Here is a 17210-nt window from a genome sequence, read left to right on the forward strand (position 1 = left end):
TTTGTTTTGGTTCTTTGATGCATAACTTTTTAAGGCTGGATCACATATGTCAGGCATCCATCATAGTTTCCCTCTGGCATGCACTGGGGGAAAACTGATACTAGAACTGATCCCATTCATTTGAATGGGACAGTTCACAATCGTCCAACATCAAAATTTTGCTGCTAGATGATTGGACACCCCTCTCTGGTGATCTGAAAACAATGGACGCCGGATGTCATAAAACTGATGACAACTGATGCTCGTTGTAATCAGTTATGGCATCAGTTGCGTCGAGATCTAGGCTGAGTTCACCTATGCTGGGCACCGGACAAATGTGAACCCAGCCTTACTTTTCTATCAGGTTAACTGGGTCATTTTGTGGGATGAGTTTAAGTTTTTATTGGTACTATCTAAGCATAAATACAATTTATTAATTGGAGTTTCCTTCTTTTTTTTTGGGGGGGGGGGGGGATGTAATTCTACAATGTTCATAATGATGCCATATATCTTGACAAAGACTTAAAAATATGACATCAATGCAATAAAACAAGTGCAGTGTAAATTACTCAACACAACTAATATAACTATTTTTTTCTCCAAATTCAACATAAAATGAGCATTAGGGGTTCATTTTTTGTATCAGGTGGGCTTGAGATAAAACATACCAAATACCTGGGCTGGTGACAGCTTTGTTGACTGTGATGTTTGATGGCAAGAGAGTGGTTCCAAAAATGAAGCGATTGTTGCCTTGCACAATCAGGGAAAAAGATACAAAAGAAAGAAAAGACACTGAATGTTCCTGGAGATATAGTATAAAATTGAATTAGCATATTCAATGGTAAAGGACCACTGGCTGCACTGCACTACACTACATTCACATGGCAGAGGCTATCAGAGGCTGCCACCATATTTCTGAGGTAGGTGGTCAAAAGTGCTCGAGTAAATGCGAAAGACCTGCAGCAAGATTTAGTGGAAGAAGGCACTACAGTTTCTGTTTGCTTAGTAAGGTACATACTAAACACTGGCGGGCTTTATGCCCAAACTCCAAGACATACACCTCTACTGACCTTAAGACTCAAGAAAGGTCAGCTCTAGTATCATCCAAACCATATAAATAAACCACAGAAGATTTGGGGATTCTGTTTTGTGGAGCAATGAAACAAAACTGAAACAGCGATATGTCTGGAAGCAGAAGACTGAAACATACACTGAATAGAAACCTGCAGTATGCGGGGGACAATATGGATACAATCAGGTATCAGGAAATCCTAGAAGAAAATGCTATGCCTTCTGGGAGAAAGCTGAAACGTGTGCATCATTGGCCTTTCCAACAGAACAATGATCCCAAGCATAGCTCACATCCCACCATGGCTTGGTTTCGGAAGAACTCCTGGCAGATTCTGGATTGGCTGTCACAGTCCACTGATTTAAACCCCATAGAAAGTCTCTGGTGGGATTTGAAGATGGTGGTTGCAGTACGCAAACCCAAGAATATTAGGGAACTGGAGGCCATTACCCACAAGGAATGGGCTAAGATTCCTCAAGTATGCTGCTTAAAGGGGGTACTCGGGTAAAAAAAACGATATATTTTTTAATCAACTGATCAACTGGTGCCAGAAAGTTAAACAGATTTGTAAATGACTTCTATTTAAAAATCTTAAACCTTCCAGTACTTATCAGCTGCTGTATGCTCCAGATGAAGTTTCTGGAAGGATTAAGATTTTTAAATAGAAGTAATTTACAAATTTGTTTAACTTTCTGGTACCAGTTTAAAAAAAATTCCACTGGAATACCACTTTAAGGCTGATGTCTGGCTGTGCATCAGATTTGCAGCAGGTCATAACAGAAAAATGATGCTCTACTAAAGAGACTTGTCATGATGGGGTTGAATTAAGACTGCAGTAGTCAAGAGAAAGCGCCTGTTATATTAGTTGTGTTGAGCTACATATATTGTTCTTGTTTGATGGGGCTGAAAGTTTGTAAATTTTGAAAATAAACTCATTTGAACTGATGGTTGCAACTGTATATCTATAGTGTGCACAAACTGTATATACTGTACTTGACTGTATAACAAAGCTTCATATTACTGCATCTTGGCTACTTGTTCAGAAACAAAGCATCAGGTCGATATACTGCCCACTCATCTCTTCTATTCAATGCATGCTGTTTATGGATTATTTTTCACCACACAGATGCTACACTTTTGGCCCCCAGGCTCTGTTTAATATCATATTAAAGCCAGTTTTTCAGCTAAGAGTTTAAAAATTATTTGGAAATGAGCCCAGATATATAGAAATGGCTCAGCTATTAGCCACCATTAGCTGGCTGCTGTGATATTTCTTATAAGGCACTTTATATTTAGCTGAAAATAAAACATCCACAACCATTACAGCTCTGCAGGCTATAATTTGAAAATGTACACGTAAAGCAACAAAAACAATCCACTCAATTATTTGTGGCTCAGTAATATATCAAAAGGTAACACATGGGAAAGTCACAAATATATCACGTGGAAAATCTCATTAAATGGGCACTATCACCAAACTTTTTTTTTGACATGTTGTAGTACTGATGTACTACAACATATCTCTAATATACATCTATTAATAATTTTTTCATCAAAATAGTTTATGTTAATTTTAAAAAACGGCCACTAGGGGTCTCCCTCCTAGTGGCCGGCTGCAGGCTGGCGTGACGTCACGCATGAATTAGGACCGATGCCGGCCGGGCAATCGGTCCGAATTCATTGAGGCTGCGCTCGCTCCCTGCCTGTCAATCAGAAAGGCGGGAGAGAGCGCTGAGAGCGCTGAGAGCGCATCGGCTCCCTGGTCTCACACGCCGGGTACATCTTCAACACTATTATTTCTGCTGCATGCCGGGGATGTCTCCTGCACGCCGGGTACACTCTGCACTTGGGTATGTCTTGGGGAGAGCGGAGAAGGATTTGTGGTTTTCAACAGGGGGGGGGGGTGCGGGGTGGCGGAGCGGAGGAGGTAGCGCTGCGGCCATGGCCCTAGCTTATTGTTTTCCACACAGGGTGCCTCCAGCTGTTGCACCACTACAACTCCCAGCATGCCCTGACAGCCAATAGATGTCAGGGCAAGCTGGGAGTTGTAGTGGTGAAACAGCTGGAGGCACCCTGTGTAGAAGAACTAAGGACGGAAGTGTCGGCCCCAGCAGGCATCATAAACGTCGCGCCTGCTGGGGAGGTCTGCCTGGTAGTGAGCACACTACAGGGTAGACAAAAAGGCCTTTTTAATACAGTAAAAAAAATACAGTAAAATACAGTAATACAGTAAAAAAAAAACATTTTTTATATTTTACACTTTTTACCTCTTATACTATACTGCAGTAAATCTATACTGCAGCACAGTATAACCGTGTACACTGACATGAAGCCTGTGAATGCCTTACTAGGCCTCCTGCTCCATGGCAACCTCCCTCTGTCAATCCCATACATGCCATGATCAGGACTGATAATGGCATCTATGGGGTTAATACGGTGGGACCCTGGATGTGATTGAAGGGAAGGGGGCATGTTCCTTCTTGTGGTGGTGGGAGATGATTGGTGTGTCTGTGTGGTGTGGTGTGATTGGTGTCAGCTCTTGTCTATGACTCATGGACAAGCCTGTGGCTGCTGCAGGACTGGTTACTGTCCCAGTAGGTATGAGGGCCCCTAATGGGGGGATTTCAGGGGCTGTTTTCTTTATTAAATATTTAAAAACTTTTAAACAACCATATTACAAAAAGTTTTTGGCTCTGACGTTGCCCATTTAAGCAAAAAGCATTTTTGTAGCTTTTGAACTAGCTATAGAACACTAAACATTTTGTTATACCAGTGTTTTCCAAACAGTGTGACTCCATCTGTTGCAAAACTACAACTCGATGATAACAAATATAGATAAATTTTTTGAAGGAAAATACAAAAAGTAATAGACCACAGGAAGTGAGAAACGGGAAGAATAGCCTCCTGGATTTGAGGTGTAATGTGTAAACAGTTAAAGGGCAGCATTCATTTAAACCATGCTGTCCAATCTGAGGACATTAGATAAGTATTAATTGGGTAGTCCTTCTTAGGAACTGGCAGCATTTTCTGTATGAGTGTGCATACAGAAACAACTGTCAATTACTGAATAGGACCTCCCACTAAACTCTTAATGGGAATCTGTCATCACTTTTATGCTGTCTTAATGAGGAGTCATTGGGACAGTTTCTTAAGCTTCTCCTCTCCCCACTGGCCTTGATCTATAGAGCTTTCCCTATTTGGCTATGTTTGTATGGCTGAATTTCCTAGCAGAATTCCGCGGGAATATTCCACTTGTTTCTAATGGGATTCTGCTGCACTGTGCACATGGCAGAATTTCTGTGGCATATGTTTCTGCCCTGGAAATCATGATACCGGCAACCACAAAAAGAATAGACTTGTCTATTCTGTCTGCAGAATCTGCACAGAAATGCCTTGATGTCTATGGAGACGAGACATTTCAGAGTGAGCCTAGCACCGACATGTTCTGTTTGCGGAATGTCCACTTTGAAATTTTCTAGGTGGACATTCCACCTTTGGGTGTAGGGAGAGACATATTAATCAATGCCAGCAGGTTGTATGTGGGATTGTAGTTCAGCTCCATGTACTACAATAGAGCTAATTTGAAATACCAGAAACAAGCCAAACCAGACAGCTGTGCAGCCATTCTGCTTTTCTAAGCCTGTACATACACTTTATGTTAACAGGGATTTAAATAAAAAAGTTATTGTCATAATTTTTTCCACAAAACTATCTAATAAATAGCTCAGCCTATTCAGCATTACAGATTCCTTTTAAGGCCGGTGCTAGGACCACGCGGGAATACACCATCTCATTGACGAGAATGCATTCTGCGCGGAGTTTGCAGGAAGAATGGACGTGTACGCACAGTGCAGCAGAATCCCTTTGAATTCAACGGGACTCTACCACTGCAGAATTCCCCATGGAAATCCTGCCGTGTGAACATAGCCTTAGCTGCTGCAGAATGTCTGTGCGGAATTCTGCATGGACATTCTGCCGTGTGAACCCAGCCTAAGGGTCTATTCACACATACATTATCCTACATATATTTGATGTGCAAGATTTGATGGTATGTTTAGTCATTTCGTTTACATTGAACTCTGTAGCATAAAATCTGCAGCTTTAATTCACGTGCATCAAATTTGTGCAGGATACTGTACATGTGAATACACCCAAAGAGTTAGTAGAAAACATAAACAGAGAATTAACTTGCTTAGTTACCAAAATCATTTAGGATTTGTTCGACATAATACGGTCACATTATACATGCATGTCAGATACTCAAGCTTTAACATATAAGAACCAGCCAGTAGGTTTTGGAGGCCTATATTGCTTACAGGCCCCTGCATATGGCTACTCAGCTGTTGAAAGCTGTAGATACTATGGCGGACCAATGACACAAGGATATTATAGCATTACTGGAACTTGGAAACAGGGTCAGAACCAAATAACTGGCAGCTGGCACTAGGCTTAGAGCCATATCATTGGCTCTTTTGTCTGTTGTCAGTATTATATAACATGCTCTTGGCACAAAGGCCTGACACTATACCAGCACGACATCACTTCAGGATGGATATTCTCAAAATAAAATGATCTGTTGAATATTTAAAATGTTCTTATTACACTTTTAAATAAATAATATAGCTATACCCTGCCTGTTATAGTTGTAGATGTCTTTTGAGCTAATAATGGTTAGGCTAGGTTGTCACACAGGTTTTTTTAGAAAAACTGACACTGCAGTTTTTGAGCCAAAGTCAGAAGTGGGCCTAGTGGGAAGGAGAAATATAAATCCTCCCTTTATATTGTATATTCCCTTTGCATACACTTCTGGCTTTGGCTCACATTTGTGGTGATATGTTAACCCCTTTCCTCGCCAGGACTAATGGGTACCTCCTGGGAAGGGGGAAGCAGCTATGGAGCAGGATTGTGACCTCATCCTGCTCCATACCACACGGCCCGGCTGGAATCAACAGCCTGGGGCAGCAGCTAATAGCCTGCAGCAGCGATAACCTCTGCAAGGATATTAACCCTTTAGATCCTGCAATCAAAGCTGATTGTGGGACCTAAAGCCGGCAACTCAAACTTGCTGGCTGGTTGCTATGGGTGATCGGGACCACCGCGGGTTAATTGTGCGGTCCTGGTCACCTTACATGAAGACCAGAGGGTCCCTACCTCTATGCCGTCCAATCTTCATTCTGTGGCTCCAGCCTGCTTTGGCAGGCTAGAGCAATAGAATGCAGACAACACTGATCAATGCTGTCACGATGCCGGCTGGCAGGAGGTGGATCCTCTGTGCCAGAGAGGGATTGGCGTGGACCGTGCTAGTGGACCGGTTCTAAGTCACTACTGGTTTTCACCAGAGTCCGCCGCAAAGCGGGATGGACTTGCTGCGGCGGTAGTGACCAGGTCGTATCCACTAGCAACGGCTCAACCTCTCTGACTGCTGAAGATAGGCGCGGTACAAGGGAGTAGACAGAAGCAAGGTCGGACGTAGCAGAAGGTCGGGGCAGGCAGCAAGGATCGTAGTCACGGGCAACGGCAGGAGGTCTGGAACACAGGCTAGGAACACACAAGGAAACGCTTTCACTGGCACAATGGCAACAAGATCCGGCGAGGGAGTGCAGGGGAAGTGAGGTATAAATAGGGAGTGCACAGGTGAACACACTAATTAGAACCACTGGCCCTTTAAATCGCAGAGACCCGGCGCGCGCGCGCCCTAGGGAGCGGGGCCGCGCGCGCCGGGACAGGACCGACGGAGAGCGAGTCAGGTACGGGAGCCGGGGTGCGCATCGCGAGCGGGCGCCACCCGCATCGCGAATCGCATCCCGGCTGGAGGCGGTATCGCAGCGCACCGGGTCAGTGGATCTGACCGGAGCGCTGCAGTAGCGAGAGTGTAGCGAGCGCTCCGGGGAGGAGCGGGGACCCGGAGCGCTCGGCGTAACAGTACCCCCCCCCTTGGGTCTCCCCCTCTTCTTAGAGCCTGAGAACCTGAGGAGCAGACTTTTGTCTAGGATATTGTCCTCAGGTTCCCAGGATCTCTCTTCAGGACCACAACCCTCCCAATCGACCAAAAAAAAAGTTTTCCCTCTGACCTTCTTGGAGGCCAGTATCTCCTTTACGGAGAAGATGTCCGAGGAGCCGGAAACAGGAGTGGGAGAAACAAGTTTGGGAGAGAAACGGTTGATGATGAGTGGTTTAAGAAGAGAAACGTGAAAGGCATTAGGAATACGAAGAGAAGGAGGAAGAAGAAGTTTGTAAGAGACAGGATTAATCTGGCACAAAATTTTGAAAGGACCAAGATAGCGTGGTCCCAATTTGTAGCTAGGGACACGGAAGCGGACATATTTAGCGGAGAGCCATACCTTGTCTCCAGGAGAAAAAATGGGGGGAGCTCTTCTTTTCTTATCAGCAAACTTCTTCATGCGTGATGAAGCCTGTAAGAGAGAATTTTGGGTCTCTTTCCATATGGTGGAAAGATCACGAGATATTTCATCCACAGCGGGCAAACCAGAGGGCAAGGGAGTAGGGAGGGGGGGAAGAGGGTGACGGCCGTACACCACGAAAAATGGGGATTTGGAGGAAGATTCAGAGACTCTGAAGTTATACGAGAATTCGGCCCATGGTAGAAGATCTGCCCAGTCATCCTGGCGGGAGGAAACAAAATGCCGTAAATAATCACCCAGGACCTGGTTAATTCTTTCTACTTGCCCATTGGATTGAGGATGATATGCAGAAGAAAAGTTTAATTTAATCTTGAGTTGTTTACAGAGAGCCCTCCAGAATTTTGACACGAATTGGACGCCTCTATCCGAGACGATCTGCGTGGGCAACCCGTGAAGACGAAAAATGTGTACAAAAAATTGTTTAGCCAACTGAGGCGCTGAAGGAAGACCAGGAAGAGGGATGAAATGTGCCATCTTGGAGAATCGATCAACGACCACCCAAACAACAGTGTTGCCACGGGATGGGGGTAAGTCTGTAATAAAGTCCATACCAATCAGAGACCAAGGCTGTTCGGGGACAGGCAGAGGATGAAGAAGACCAGCGGGCTTCTGGCGAGGAGTCTTATCCCGGGCACAGACAGTGCAGGCTCGCACAAAATCCACAACATCCGTCTCCAGAGTCGGCCACCAATAGAAACGAGAGATGAGTTGCACGGATTTCTTGATGCCCGCATGACCTGCGAGATGGGAGGAGTGACCCCATTTGAGGATTCCGAGGCGTTGGCGTGGAGAGACGAAGGTCTTCCCTGGAGGAGTTTGCCTGATGGAGGCTGGAGAAGTGGAGATCAGGCAGTCAGGAGGAATGATGTGTTGCGGAGAGAGCTCTACTTCCGAGGCATCCGAGGAACGAGAGAGAGCATCGGCCCTAATGTTCTTATCGGCAGGCCGAAAGTGAATTTCAAAATTAAATCGGGCAAAGAACAGAGACCACCTGGCCTGGCGAGGATTCAGCCGTTGGGCAGACTGGAGATAGGAGAGGTTCTTGTGATCGGTGTAAATAATAACTGGAAATCTTGATCCCTCCAGCAGATGCCTCCATTCCTCAAGTGCTAATTTAATGGCTAGAAGCTCTCGATTCCCGATGGAGTAGTTCCTCTCCGCCGGAGAGAAGGTCCTAGAAAAAAAACCACAAGTAACAGCATGCCCGGAAGAATTTTTTGTAGAAGGACCGCTCCAGCTCCTACTGAGGAGGCATCAACCTCCAATAGGAAGGGTTTAGATGGGTCAGGTCTGGAGAGCACGGGAGCCGAAGAAAAGGCAGACTTGAGCCGTTTAAAGGCGTCTTCCGCTTGAGGAGGCCAGGACTTAGGATTGGCATTCTTTTTGGTTAAAGCCACGATAGGAGCCACAATGGTGGAAAAATGTGGAATAAATTGTCTGTAATAATTGGCGAACCCCAAAAAACGTTGGATAGCACGGAGTCCGGAGGGGCGTGGCCAATCTAAGACGGCAGAGAGTTTGTCTGGATCCATTAGTAGTCCCTGGCCAGAGACCAAGTATCCTAGGAAAGGAAGAGATTGGCATTCAAACAGACATTTCTCCATTTTGGCATAAAGTTGATTGTCACGAAGTCTCTGAAGAACCATGCGGACATGCTGGCGGTGTTCTTCTAGATTGGCAGAAAAAATCAGGATATCGTCCAGATATACAACAACACAGGAATATAAGAGATCACGAAAAATTTCATTAACAAAGTCTTGGAAGACGGCAGGGGCGTTGCACAGGCCAAAGGGCATGACCAGATACTCAAAGTGTCCATCTCTAGTGTTAAATGCCGTTTTCCATTCATCCCCCTCTCTGATGCGGATGAGATTATAAGCACCTCTTAAGTCCAGTTTGGTAAAGATGTGGGCACCTTGGAGGCGATCAAAGAGTTCAGAGATGAGAGGTAGGGGGTAGCGGTTCTTTACCGTGATTTTATTAAGACCGCGGTAGTCAATGCAAGGACGTAGGGAGCCATCTTTTTTGGACACAAAGAAAAATCCGGCTCCGGCAGGAGAGGAGGATTTACGGATAAAGCCCTTTTTTAAATTTTCCTGGACGTATTCAGACATGGCAAGAGTCTCTGGGGCAGAGAGAGGATAAATTCTGCCCCGGGGTGGAGTAGTGCCCGGGAGGAGGTATATGGACAGTCATAAGGCCTGTGAGGAGGTAGAGTCTCAGCTTGTTTTTTGCAAAAAACATCCGCAAAGTCCATATAGGCCTTAGGGAGACCGGTTACAGGGGGAACCACAGAGTCACGGCAAGGAGTACTGGGAACCGGTTTAAGGCAGTCCTTGAAACAAGAGGGGCCCCAACTCTTGATCTCCCCAGTGGACCAATCCAGGGTTGGGGAATGGTGTTGAAGCCAGGGTAGTCCAAGGAGAATTTCGGAAGTGCAATTGGGGAGGACCAAAAACTCAATTTTCTCGTGATGAGGTCCGATGCACATTAGGAGGGGCTCCGTGCGGAAACGTATGGTACAGTCCAATCTTTCATTGTTAACACAATTGATGTAGAGGGGTCTGGCGAGACGGGTCACCGGGATGTTGAACCTGTTGACGAGAGAGGCCAAAATAAAATTTCCAGCAGATCCGGAATCCAGGAAGGCCATAGTAGAGAAGGAGAAGGTAGAGGCAGATATCCGCACAGGCACAGTAAGACGTGGAGAAGCAGAGTTGACATCAAGGACTGTCTCACCTTTGTGCGGAGTCAGCGTACGTCTTTCCAGGCGGGGAGGACGGATAGGACAATCCTTCAAGAAGTGTTCGGTACCGGCACAGTACAGGCAGAGATTCTCCATGCGGCGTCGTGTCCTCTCTTGAGGTGTCAGGCGAGACCGGTCGACCTGCATAGCCTCCACGGCGGGAGGCACAGGAACGGATTGCAGGGGACCAGAGGAGAGAGGAGCCGGGGAGAAAAAACGCCTCGTGCGAACAAAGTCCATATCCTGGCGGAGCTCCTGACGCCTTTCGGAAAAACGCATGTCAATGCGAGTGGCTAGATGAATGAGTTCATGTAGGTTAGCAGGGATTTCTCGTGCGGCCAGAACATCTTTAATGTTGCTGGATAGGCCTTTTTTAAAGGTCGCGCAGAGGGTCTCATTATTCCAGGATAGTTCTGAAGCAAGAGTACGGAATTGTACGGCGTACTCGCCAACGGAAGAATTACCCTGGACCAGGTTCAACAGGGCAGTCTCAGCAGAAGAGGCTCGGGCAGGTTCCTCAAAGACACTTCGAATTTCCGAGAAGAAGGAGTGTACAGAGGCAGTGACGGGGTCATTGCGGTCCCAGAGCGGTGTGGCCCATGACAGAGCTTTTCCAGACAGAAGGCTGACTACGAAAGCCACCTTAGACCTTTCAGTAGGAAACTGGTCCGACATCATCTCCAAGTGCAGGGAACATTGAGAAAGAAAGCCACGGCAAAATTTAGAGTCCCCATCAAATTTATCCGGCAAGGATAGTCGTAGGCCTGAAGCGGCCACTCGCTGCGGAGGAGGTGCAGGAGCTGGTGGAGGAGATGATTGCTAAAGCTGTGGTAGTAGCTGCTGTAGCATCACGGTCAGTTGAGACAGCTGGTGGCCTTGTTGCGCTATCTGTTGTGACTGCTGGGCGACCACCGTGGTAAGGTCGGCGACAATTGGCAGAGGAACTTCAGCGGGATCCATGGCCGGATCTACTGTCACGATGCCGGCTGGCAGGAGGTGGATCCTCTGTGCCAGAGAGGGATTGGCGTGGACCGTGCTAGTGGACCGGTTCTAAGTCACTACTGGTTTTCACCAGAGCCCGCCGCAAAGCGGGATGGACTTGCTGCGGCGATAGTGACCAGGTCGTATCCACTAGCAACGGCTCAACCTCTCTGACTGCTGAAGATAGGCGCGGTACAAGGGAGTAGACAGAAGCAAGGTCGGACGTAGCAGAAGGTCGGGGCAGGCAGCAAGGATCGTAGTCAGGGGCAACGGCAGGAGGTCTGGAACACAGGCTAGGAACACACAAGGAAACGCTTTCACTGGCACAATGGCAACAAGATCCGGCGAGGGAGTGCAGGGGAAGTGAGGTATAAATAGGGAGTGCACAGGTGAACACACTAATTAGAACCACTGCGCCAATCAGCGGCGCAGTGGCCCTTTAAATCGCAGAGACCCGGCGCGCGCGCGCCCTAGGGAGCGGGGCCGCGCGCGCCGGGACAGGACCGACGGAGAGCGAGTCAGGTACGGGAGCCGGGGTGCGCATCGAGAGCGGGCGCCACCCGCATCGCGAATCGCATCCCGGCTGGAGGCGGTATCGCAGCGCGCCGGGTCAGTGGATCTGACCGGAGCGCTGCAGTAGCGAGAGTGTAGCGAGCGCTCCGGGGAGGTGCGGGGACCCGGAGCGCTCGGCGTAACAAATGCGTTGTAATAGCACATAGCACAATACAATAAGTCCTGTAAACAACAAGTTATGAGTTATGAAATTTAAAAGACTAGGAGGAAAAAATTTAAATGCAAAAAAATGCATCATTAAGGGGTTAATACTGGCTTATTGTACAAGCAAACATCAAATACAATAGGTTATAGTTCAGGTTTGAGTTAAAGTCCGCCCGCTCTGTCAGACAGTTTTATTTATTTATATATATATAAACAGCATTTAGTTCGTGACAGCAGACAGGATCTTTCCCATTCACATGAATAGGTGGTGCTGGCCATTCCCTGTGACCTGGAAAGAGGTCATTCTACAGAGAGGGAGAGTCTGATCTCTTCTGTGAATGGTGGTCAATCATGTGTTATCTATATACCGGTGTCAACTTTCACTGTACTCCTTTCTGTGCTGAGAAGAAAGGCATCACTGGCAAATGTTCTGTACAGAACAGGAAGTCTTGGCTAAGTTTTAGACCTAGTAGCCATGAAGGAAACTGATTTTTACACAATATATAGAGTAAAAATATAGAGTGTATTTTTACACAATATATAGAGTAAAAAAGAAAATTAAAAAAAAACAAAAATTCTTAGAAAATATATATAACATAAATGCTTGATATAAACAATAGGTCATTTTCTGTTTACACATTCCCTTTCATGTATTTACATGAAAATGCCTGGGTCCAAGTGCAAGTGTGTATGTAAGAATGCATTCACACAATGGCCCTGATTTACTATTGTAAACCCGACATATTTTGTCGGGTTGTGCACCAGAAATTGTCTCATTGCGCCAGAATTCTGTCTGTGCCAGAAATGAAAAACCTGGCCAACTCTCCATTGAGAACCCGATAAAGGGGCATGGCTGTTGAGAAAAGGGGGCGTGGTTACATAAAAGGAGTGTGTTCCTGACATTTTCACTAAAACCCAACATATTTACTAACGTTTCCACAGAAAATGTGGTAGATTTGAGCTGACGAAACCCCTACAGATCAGAGCATGTGTAAAAAGAGCAAAATGTAGGGAAACCTTAGTAAATACTGTGGAAAAAAATTGTAGGGAATTAAAACCCAAAAAGAAACCTACACTCCAATCTTAGTAAATCAGGGCCAATGTTTTTGCAATACAGCAGCTGGATCCGGCAAGAGAATAAAAAAGAAAAGGCTGCTGAGGTATCCCTGTCGGACCCCCACCATACCCTTTTCACTTTAATGAGCCGAACAGAGTTAGATAGTGACTCCAATCGGCTCATTTATTTTCTTTTTACCATATCCGGTGTTGTTGCCGGACTGAAAACCATGGTCTGCCACTGTTTTTAGTCCGGCAATAAAGCTGATACGATTAAAAAAAGAAGCAGATCGGAGTTACTATCTCACTCCATCTGGCTCTTGATGAAAGAGAATACTAACAAGAACCTTCTCGTGTCTGTTTTAAATATCAAGGATTTTGTTCAATGAGAAATGTCAGCAGACAAGAAAATCAATTTGATCTTGCCCAATGAAACCTCACTATTAAAGTATATACCGAAACCTTTGTAAATTCTAAAAGATTCACTCCCTGGAAACCTCCTCCTAAAGAAAGAAAAGGCACAGAGTACAAAGCTTACTCTGTGGTATTATCCATGTAATAGGGTGCATTTGAGATTGGCCAGTTCTAGATGAGAGGCAATGTAAATGAGCAATTGCACATGTTCAACATATTTTTTAGAGAATAATGTATTATATTTCCTTCCTTTTAGGTCATCTGTGACAAGATATTCCGACGCTGGTTCACTCAGAGTATCATGGGGTCTATCCGTCCCTTTCCTCTACAAGCTGAACTACATGAGGCCGTGCAGAAATGTGCTGAGTCTACAAATCTGGAATCGCTTTTTACAGACTTATACTCATTATTACAAAAGAGTCAAAAACAGCTACACAGAGGAAATGTCTGAACCCTATAGTTCTGAATGACAAAAGAATGGCTATGTGATGTTACACATCATTTTTTAGTTTAAATGCACAAGAAATTAAACGAAAACAGTATTACTTAAACAGCGTATTACTAGGACTATATGTTAAAGGAATTATCATATAAATTGTAGCAGACCGATTGACAAGAAGGCCTATGGCCTTGATTCAGATAAAGAGGTTTGGTTATAAATTTACAGAGTATCTTGATTTGCCCTTTAAAGGGGTACTCCGCCTCTAGACATCTTATCCTCTATCCAAAAGATAGGGGATAAGATGTCTGATAGCGGGGGTCTTGCCACTGGGAAGCCACACGATCTCTCCTGCAGCACTCCCTATCATCTGGTGCACAGAGCAAACTTCGCTCCGTGCCTGATGACTGGCAATGCAGGGGCCAGAGGATTGACATGTCTTGGCCTGGCCCCTCGTGATGTCAGGCCCTGTGCCCTCAATGCAAGTCTATGGGAGGGGTGCCCCTTCCCATAGACTTGCATTAGGGGGCGTGAAGTGACATCACAAGGGCGGGGCCATGATGTCACGAGCCTCCGGCCCCTGCATTATAGATCACGGGGGCTTCACAGTGGCGGGACCCCCATGATCAGACATCTTATCCCCTATCTTTTGGATAGGGATTAAGATGTCTAGGGGCGGAGTACCATGATTCTGCTATCTTTCCTATTGATCCTATACAGTAGTGTGAATAAGTATATTCCGCATTGCTGCTGTTACTGGATAGAAATGTTATACTGAATTGTTTCACATCTATAGAAACAGACTGTTTTATCAGAATCTACAATGTTTTTCAATCTACAATATAGAAATAAGTATTTTCTGCTGCACATTTTCAATCTTTTTGACTGCATTATTGTGGTTTGAGGTAGATATGGTACATCCGCATCCTGGATTTCTGACATGTGACATGCCATTTATTCCCTCAAATATGAAATGTACATATAGGCCCTCATTGACTAACAGGATTCCGACTTTTTGTCGGGTTTTGTGCCTAAATTCTGCGACAGAAAAAACCTGACAGAATTTGAATCACTCTGAGTGAAAAAAAAACAACCATACAAAATGGGCGTTGTTTTCGGGAAAAGGGATGTGTTCCCGACATTTCATCCAAAATCACTCATCTTCAGAATCGTTTTCTGAAAACCACTCTGAAAATCATGTGAATTTTCTGGGAAGAAAACCCTACACTTTAAAGCATGAATAAAGTTTCAGAAAGCGGAGTAAATTCTCTGGCTGTTTGCTCCTTTGCCTGCCTCGTCTTTTTCAAGCGATTCTTACTTGTAAATTTTTGTTTTTGCACAATAAAATTTTCCAACATATTTTTTCCCCTATTGTTTCAGTAATAATGATGGAAAAAAAAATACTGTATATACTCGAATATAAGCCGACCCCAATATAAGCCAAGGCCTCTAATTTCACCCCAAAAACCTGGGAAAAACGTATTGACTCAAGTATAAGCCTAGGGTGGAAAATACATCATTCCCCCCTCCCCCTGTCATCCATCATCCCCCACCCCCGTCACCATCCCGACCCCCTCTGTCTTCATCCCCCACCCCCTGTTATCATCCAAACCCCCATTATCCCCCCTGTCACCATCCAGACCCCCCTCATCCCCCCTGTCATCATCTAGACCTTCATCATACATACCCCCCTCTCTTGTTCTCTACTCACTTCCCCAGTTGTAGCTCTGTTGGTCCTTCCCTAGCAGCCATCCATCGTCGCCCATCTAAGATGCAGGGACCGTCCGAATTCCAAGGGGAGAGTTGAGCAGGTCCGGGCTGTCCATCTTGACCGGGAGGCCCTCTTCTCCACTCCGGGCCTTCCCCGTACTAGCGACGCTACATTGATGATGCTGCGGAGGGACGTCTGTGCGCAGGGACGCCCCTAATGTCACGGACCTCTGCTGCGCACGGTTGTCCCTGTGCGGCTGTGTCAATGCAGCGTCACTAGTTCGGGGCTGGCCTGGAGCAGTGAAGAGGGCCTTCCAGTCAAGATGGATGGCCCGGACTGGCTCACCCTCCCCAGTGGAATTCGTACGGTCCCTGTAGCGTCGGCTTATACTCGAGTATATATGGTAAAAAAAATATATATATATATATATATATTCATTATACTCATTTTAATGCATCTATCTATATACATATATGTATAAAAAAATATAGATGCAAATCAAAAAATGTTGCAGTATCTTGTTATACCTTTTTTATTGGACTAACAGCATTTTGTAGAGACAAGCTTTCGGGATTCCTAACTTTTTCAAGTCTAAATCAAATCTAAGCTCACAAGCAGAAGACACAGGTTACATCTCACAAATATGCAGGGGTTAAGACAATAGATGTGGAGAATTCACACTAAGATGGGCCATAAATTGTCCTCCTATAACAGGTATTACAAGATACTGCAACATTTTTTGATTTGCATCACTGGACTAATACGGCTACTTAAATTTACTAAAAAAAAATATATATTTAAATAGATAGACTAAATATTACATTTATTAATATCTAGAGAGATCTCTCTCTCTATACATATATATTTTCACAAATTATAATTTTTTTTTCTTTTCTTTTTCTTTTCAAAAATCTTTTGCATTGCAACAGAATTTTCATTGCTACAGATTTATGCAGGCGACAGATTTTAATGTGCGACAGTATTAACCCTGCAACAGATTTTACCGTGCGACAGATGAACCCTGCAACAGAAATTACTGTGCAACTTTTTCCCCTATGACTAATAAGATCGGGAAAAGTGCGACAGATTAGTCAATACCAAGAGAAAAAAAGGTCAGAAAAGCAAAAATGTAACGCAAACCAACACTCCACTCTTAGTAAATGAGGGCCATATTGTTAAAGGGGTACTCCGGCGCTTAGACATCTTATCCCTGATCGCGGGGGTCCCGCCACTGGGGACCCCTTGTGATCTTCCACGCCGCACCCTGTTAGAATCAGTCCCCGGAGCGTGTTCGCTCCGGGTCTGATTACTGGCGATCACGGGAACGGGGCATTGTGACATCACGGCTCCGCCCCCATGTGACATCACGCTCCGTCCCCTCAATTCAAGCCTATGGGAGGGGGCGTGAAAGCTTTCACCCCCCTCCAATAGACTTGCATTGAGGGGGCAGAGCGGGACGTCACATGGGGGCGGAGCCGTGACATCACTATGCTCCATCCTCGTGGTTGAGATGGACTCAGCCTGAGGACCTCCAGCAGTTCCGGAAGCCGCTAAAGGTGGGTGCTGCATGGTAGATCCCGGGGGTCCCCAGCGGCGGGACCCCCACGATCTGACATCTTATCCCCTATCCTTTGGATAGGGGATAAGATGTCTAGGGGTGGAGCACCCCTTTAAAA

The 17210-nt window shown here is 45.6% G+C and overlaps 1 protein-coding gene across 2 annotated transcripts in view; it reads left to right on the forward strand.

Annotated features, from left to right (window-relative positions):
• The window catches only part of DIPK1C (divergent protein kinase domain 1C), a 91330-nt gene extending 74432 nt beyond the window's left edge, over window positions 1-16898 (forward strand). The window contains exon 4 of one of the 2 annotated variants that reach the window (XM_056521438.1): window positions 13641-16898. In XM_056521438.1, the coding sequence (XP_056377413.1) occupies window positions 13641-13835 (195 nt within the window). In that variant the 3' untranslated portion in view covers window positions 13836-16898. The remainder of the gene's footprint in view (window positions 1-13640) is intronic. The other variant, XM_056521437.1, reaches the window with a different exon arrangement.
• The last annotated feature ends 312 nt before the right edge of the window (window positions 16899-17210 follow it).

The sequence above is a fragment of the Hyla sarda genome, chromosome 5, assembly GCF_029499605.1.
Source record: "Hyla sarda isolate aHylSar1 chromosome 5, aHylSar1.hap1, whole genome shotgun sequence".
NCBI classification, from domain to species: Eukaryota; Metazoa; Chordata; class Amphibia; order Anura; family Hylidae; genus Hyla; species Hyla sarda.